The sequence below is a fragment of the Manihot esculenta genome, chromosome 4 (genome assembly GCF_001659605.2).
Source record: "Manihot esculenta cultivar AM560-2 chromosome 4, M.esculenta_v8, whole genome shotgun sequence".
Taxonomy (NCBI): domain Eukaryota; kingdom Viridiplantae; phylum Streptophyta; class Magnoliopsida; order Malpighiales; family Euphorbiaceae; genus Manihot; species Manihot esculenta.
In genome coordinates, this window is record NC_035164.2 from 28,999,255 (window position 1) to 29,006,310 (window position 7,056).

At 30.7% G+C, this 7,056-nt stretch overlaps 1 protein-coding gene across 5 annotated transcripts; it reads left to right on the forward strand.

The window, feature by feature from the left end:
• Positions 1-3,238: 3,238 nt before the first annotated feature.
• Positions 3,239-7,056, forward strand: LOC110612905 (transcription factor TFIIIB component B''). Of its 5 annotated transcripts, none has more exons than XM_043955703.1 (4): positions 3,243-3,608; positions 6,206-6,398; positions 6,505-6,605; positions 6,719-7,055. In XM_043955703.1, the coding sequence occupies exons 1-4, from the start codon at positions 3,369-3,371 to the stop codon at positions 6,740-6,742; spliced, it is 558 nt and encodes a 185-aa protein (XP_043811638.1). In that variant the 5' UTR covers positions 3,243-3,368; the 3' UTR covers positions 6,743-7,055. The 5 variants fall into 5 exon arrangements, with proteins under 5 accessions (XP_043811636.1, XP_043811638.1, XP_043811635.1 ...); XM_043955704.1 differs by having other exon boundaries at positions 3,249-3,608; positions 6,206-6,344; positions 6,719-7,049; XM_043955701.1 differs by lacking the exon at positions 6,505-6,605 and having other exon boundaries at positions 3,239-3,608; positions 6,206-6,344; positions 6,719-7,056.

Consider the following 7,056-nt stretch of genomic DNA (forward strand, 5'->3'; position numbering starts at 1 on the left):
TGAGTAGGGTCTAACAAAGATTTTGAATCAAAAATTTGATCCCAAATTAAAAAAAAAAAATTATATATGTGCAATGTACATCTTGTGATGGTCATTGGTCAGCTTCAAGGAAAGGAATGCTTTAACTTTCTGGGTAGGAGACCCTACCAAAATCAAACACCAAGTGCAAGAGACTTTGAAACTTTTCTGCTTTTTTGACAACTTCGAACCAAAGGATTACATGGCTCACACTCGCTATACACAAACAAAAACTGTAATTTTAATATTTCAAGAGTATAAAAAACTAATACATGTATGATTTGCCAAATTGTATTATAACAAGAATGATGTTTGAGTTAACGGTTTAAATGGATTTAGCAATTGAAGTATTGGGTATCATATCAAAGTTGAAGCATCTGAGTAGACCTGGCCAAGAGCTGATTTCAATTCAAAATCGGAATTTGATTTGATTTATGAGTTTCCTTATATAACGGTTTGGAAATGGTTTTAATTTTTTAATAGATTAATTCAATTTTAATTCGATTTTATAGTGATTACGGTTATAAACTTATAATTATAATTTTTTATGATTTTGGTTTTAATTTTAATTTTATATAATCAATTTGATTTTAATTTGAAAAAATTTAAAAATAAAATATTTAGATAAAATTAAATAAAATGTAAATAAATAAATATCTCTTAAATATTATTAATTGATATTTGATTAAATAAGTAAATTGTTTAAAATGTGCTATTTAGCACAATATATAAAGTAAATTAATATTACGTATAATATAAAAGTAAAATAATATTACATTTAAATGAAATAATATTTTTTATAAGTAAAAAATACTTATATTTAATTATTTAATAATTTAATTTAGTTATTTATTCATTAGATGACACAAAATTATAAAATAATTTATTTTAAAACACCAATATAAAAATCAATAAACTAACAATTCTAATTCATCCATTTTTGATTCAATTCGATTTTGATTAAAAAAAAATACATAATCATCCTTTTCATTTAAAATTTCCATTCAAATTAAAAATGAAAATCGGTTGACCAACTTGATTCAAGATCCAGACCAGATCGGTGACGGTTCAACATGTAAGGCCTTCTCTATTGATGGATGAGAGAATTCTTAATTCTAGCAATGAGATGAACGAACGTACGAGAGAGAGAGAGAGTCTTGAATGACTTGTGGGTGAAGGATAGGGAGGCGGTGGGTGGGACTGCGGTGAAAGAAAAATCTAAAATTTTGTAGTTACAGAATTTTTTTTTTTTACCATATAATATTTGAAATTGTATTAAAATGTTTATAAAAAGACAATAGATATAAGTTTTAAATCTAAAACTTAGACCAAGTCCAAAGATTATAAATTGAGTCTATCTCTAAAATCTTAATTTTTTTCTATTAAAATTATTCCGGTCTGAAAAATTTAATTCAAAAAAAATTACAAACAATTCAGAAAGTCAATCGGATCCATGACCTAGTTAAAAATCTAACTCAAATAACCACCTAAAAACTAAGTAAAAACTGCATGTCTAGCACACCGATTTCACCGCCTGTCAATTGACTTATTAGCTACAAATAATTAGGGGTGAGCAGTATGTATTCAGTTCAAACCGAAAAAATCGATCGAATCGATTTAAAAATTTAGTTCGATTTTTTATATATTTTGATTCGATTTAATTTTTAATTTCAGAAATTTTAGTTATTTCAGTTCGATTCGGTTTTAATCAGAAAAAATCGAAAAAACCGAACCAAACCGATTAGTGATAATAATATGTTTTTTCAATAATATAGAGAAATTAAATCATATTAAGATTAAAATATTTTAATTAAATTTTAAAATATTAAAAATAAAGTATAAAAAATAAAAAAAATTATTAAAAATTGAAACCGATCAAACCGAACCGAATCAGACCGGTTCGGTTCGATTCAATTTCTGACCAAAATCAGTTTGATTTTCATAAACACTAAAACTTTAATTTTCGGTTTATTCAGTTCGGTTTAATTTTAAACCGAACCGACCAAATGGTAACCATTACGGCTCCGCCAACAATGGCAATGAAATACACCGTAAAGCACCAAAGCAATCTCAATCAACATATCCACTATTTCGATCAAAACAAAACAAAAATTAAAATATGCAAAACAATCGAACCAAGAAAAAAAATAAATCGATCGAAGCAGAGAGGAAGTAATGACAAACTCAAAGAAAAGTAAATTTCAGCGAAAAGAGAAAAAAAAAATTAAAAAGGGAATAAAATAAAAAATAAAGCCCAAATAATCACTAAACCTTCATCACCACAGTGATGATACTCGAATCGGATTCTAACAAAACTGCAAAACACATAACCTAAATAATTACAAAATCATAACAAAACTTAACTCAAAACGAAAATAAGTCATAATAAAGAAATTTATAGAACCGTAATTTTCGCCCAAAAACGAAGAAGCCCAACGAAGTCTCCATCTTCTCTTTTCTCTCGACTTTTTTTCAAGCTTTTTCTTTTTTCTTTTTAATTACTATTACATAAAAGATTGATCACACCAGTTTATAGTATCCTTTATTAAATCAAAGTAATATGTTTTTAATATGAGTAAAATAACTTTTCAAGTTTTAATTATATTAAAAATTAATTAAAATATCTAATTAACGTGGGAATGAGTGGTTTCGAACACTCATTTTAATGATTTAATTTTATATGCTATATATGCCTATTCATTTTGTGATAATCTTGTATATATATTCTTCTTGTTATTAATAGAAATTCATTTGAGCCCACAAGTTGTTTATGATATTAGAGCCTGGTTTCAAAATCTAGTCGAATCATGTCTTCCCACAGAGATCAAACCCCATAGGCCAAGCTGTTTATGAAGCGTGGCCACCTACGTGTTTGGAATAAAACCTCAAATCAAAAGTATTGCAGATAAGCTAGTGGCATTATGAAACCCTCTCTTTTGATGAAGAGCTAATTAAAAGCTCAAATTTCTATTTGCTGAAAATGAACGGAAGAGTAATAACTTCCTTGAGTCCTAAAATAAAAAAACTAACTTGGAAAAAAAAGAGGAAGTCTCGATAAGAAGAAAATCCCCAGATCGAGATAGATTCGACAAAAGTAACATAAGATCGAGCTTGAGATGAAGCAGAGGAACTTCTTTAAAATTGGATTTGCTAACAGCATCACTGTAAAATTCAAACAAAGCACTAGAAGGCTAAACAGACGACATGCACGTTGTCTCCATAAATTTCATAACTTGCAAATAAAAGAAAACAACAAAAGGCAAATACAGTTTGTGAAAAGCTAATCAAAATGGTCCCCTCCACAAATTGGTCTTTAGTGCAAAAAAAAACTAGCACTTGCTTGCTTATGAATGGTCATTATTTGCTGTCACTTATGTGTGTATGTCCAATCAAATCTATATTTTGATTGCCATGCAGCACTACCAGTTCTATATGTGGGAAAGATTCTCATAATGAAGAGGATATCGGTATTTCAGAGCAAGATAGAGGCTATGTTGATGATCAATCAAATGTCTTATTTAATTACCACCCTTTCATGGATAAAACACCCATTGCAAGGTGGTCAAAACAAGACACAGTTGTTTTACGAGGTACCATGGTTCTAATTCTTCATTCCTTTATTAAATTTATATTCAATACCATTTACAGTTAGGAGTTTATATCTATTTCACATTTTTGCACTAGATAATTGTAGTTGACATATTATGTTGGTCAGGCAGGTCTTTGTTTCATATTTGCACTAATGAACCCAAATAAATTAGAATTTTTTTGGCTATGGTATGTAATTGCAAAGCAAGGGTGCTGAGATATCCATCTATAGATGCATGTAAAAGCACAGGGGTGGTGCGTGGGAGATGGTCTTGCACTGCTACATTGGTCAAAGTGGTTGTTTATTATCTCTATACCTAGGGGTTGCAAACTGAACTGGACCAGAATCGAATTATTGTATTGTACTTTCTGAAGGAATTGAATCGCCAACTGAACTGAAAAAATCAGTTCAATTTGGTTGATCTGTTCTTCCTCCCATCTGAATGCTCTCATTCTTTCTGAATTCAAATCTTTCAACAACCAAATTTAAACATAACCCAATACTTTTAGAAATTCAATAACCTCAATCGAACAAAGCCAACTCAAAATTCTTAAAATGGGCATAGAGTCAATGTAATTTCATCAAATACAACTTGTGGTTCTAATTATTTGGGGAACTTCCTGATCATTTTCTAATCCTCTATCCTGATTATACTTTCGGTTTAGGAGAAAGGAAAAGGATTGGTTGCCTATTCCCGTAGTTGAACATATGATGTTCATTATTAATGATTTTATTGTCACATATACTAGGAGGTATAAGCAGAAGAATGGATGAGATCACTTTAGGTATTCCCAAGTTTCTAGAAGTAGTTGTCTGTTAAATGAGCAGTTTTGCTAGAGAACAATGACTGATTGTAACAGAAGGAATTTCATGTGACTGATTGATGTGCCTATGTCCATAGAGAGCCAACTGTGTTTTTTTGTTTTTGCTGTGAAGGATAAAGATACAAGCAACTAGTTATAGAGGAGCTAAATTTTTCCTTTTACATGTAGGGACAGGAGAAACTCAATATTAAAACAAGCCCTCATAATTAGAACATCTTCTATTCTAGGCTATCTAAGCTTCTAAGATATACCATACCATGGGGACTTTACTGAATGGAGCTAGGGGACAGCTAACCTCAAGGATTTTTGAACTTTGCAAATAATTCTCTGTTCTTTTGTTATTGTGAGCAAATATAATAATCAAATTGCATCTATAGTTTTGCTTATTTAACTCTCATCTCTATGAAGTTGCTGTCACATTCAAACATCTAGAGTAAACTCAAGAGTTGCACTACCTTGTGTCAAAGTTCACACTACCTCCAAATGCGAATGCTTTTTTAATTGATTTGAGGATATTTCATCTTCAAATGCCGTTACGTCACATAAAGGCCGTTATGTTGCATAAAGGCTGTTATTTATAGGTTTTTGACCTTCCGCTACTGTTACACCCATTGTTTAAAGGCAAGAAAAATTTTTGCCGTAATGGCCGTTATATAACAGTAACAGCCGTTATTTACTTACCGTTAAGAAATGGTATCAGCCCATTACCTTTTCTTTTTAAAGCCATATGGGGCAACAACTCAATTTCCTTTGCTTAGATATGGGGCAACAACTCCATTTCCTTTGCTTAGATTGAGAAGTTTTATACTGTTATATTTCACTTTTCTCAAATTTCTATCAAAAGTTAACTATCTTTTACAAATGTCTTACTTCTTTTCTCTTAAACTAATATTATAAACTATCTTTCTAATTCTATACATTTATATCTTATAAAATTTGAGTTATTTATCTTTGTTTTACTTATTTGTTAAAGAAAATAATATTGGAAGCTTAGTTCTTTTTGTCAAATTTAGAGTATAAAATATTATTTTTACTATCTATGTTATCTATACTGTTATTTTAGCTATAAATTAATTATTGTTAAAAATGTCTAATAATGATGGATATCTTTATTTGATGTATTAATGCTTATTATTTGATTGTGTATCTCAGTTATACACAACTTTAAATATTTTTTCATTTCATGAGTTATGCAAATTTGTTTTAAAAATTTGCATAACGATGCCTGTTTCCATTACCTGTAACTGCGACCGTGAACGTGGCCGCAACCGTGATTTAAATCCATGTCCACATGTCTACTTGTGGCAACATTGGTTGAACTGAATTTTGTGTGTTTGCCATTTGGTAGAACTAATATATTCATATTTATATGATCAGTCTGGGTTTTGAATCCTTTCTTTGTATCACATATAACTTGGTTAGGTACAAAAGTCAGAGATTTTGTGGGCAGTAAAAACTCTTCTAGTGAGTTGAAATTGGAGCATTCGAGAAAGAATGTAGGAGAACAGATGTAAATTTTGAATATTATTTTTCTCTGTTGCTGATACTATATAAATTTTAGATTGTTGAAGGGATCAGTTAAAAAGAATAGCATTCGCTAATTGCTTTATCTGTTTTACCTCTCAGAAAAATAAAGGAAATTGGTATGTTTTAAGTGTTGAAGAGTTATTGATCTGTATATTTTGTCTCTTCATATAATCCAATGCTTTACTGGGTATCGACTGCTTGTCTAAGATTTGAATGATATATGCAATTTTTTTGTTGTGCTTTCTAGGGAATTCAACAATTTGGAACTGATCTATCAATGATACAACAGCTTTTCCCTGGACAAACACGTCATCAAATCAAGTTGAAATTTAAGGAGACTCAACATGCATTAAGGCTCTCTGAAGCTCTGAGCAGCCGTACTAAAGGTGAAACCAGTCTGCACTGTTTCCTTCTCTTTTCGGTTTTTGGGGCCATCAGAGGTGGTTGTTGACACTTGTCGAGCCATGGGACATGTCTTATTTTATTTTGTCAAACTAGTGTTTCTTATTTCATTGATATGACTTGATACTGGAATTATATTTCCAGATAATATTGTCCTTTCCATTAGGCACGACGAATTGTGTAAACCTATAATCTCACCAGCGCCATCGACACATAGCAAAAGATGGGAACACAAATGCACTAGTGTACGACAGTTGTGGCTTATATTAGGCTTTGTTTTACAGCAACTTACTATATTCAAGTTGTTTGCCATAAACGTTGCGTTTAAATGTTGTTGCGACCTGAGTTTCTCTTGCAGATCATTCATATTATGAAAAAGTGATTGAGCAGCTGCAACAAGTTGCTGCTCAGGCAGAGGAAGAGTCTAACCGAGGCAACTCAGTCAGTTTGACAGAGGAGGAGCCAGAGTTGAATCCTGAAACTAATGGAGCATCAACAGTTGAAGCTCAGGATGGAGATCCTCTCAAGTATGATGAAGAGGAAGAAGACGATGACTTGAATATATGGGGCTCATATAAAAGTGAATTTTGATTATCATATTTAAGATTGATATTTATGTGTATATTGCCTTTTTTTTTTCTTTTTTTGACTATTTTTAACAGGAATAATGGAAAATAAATTACTTGGTTGTAATTT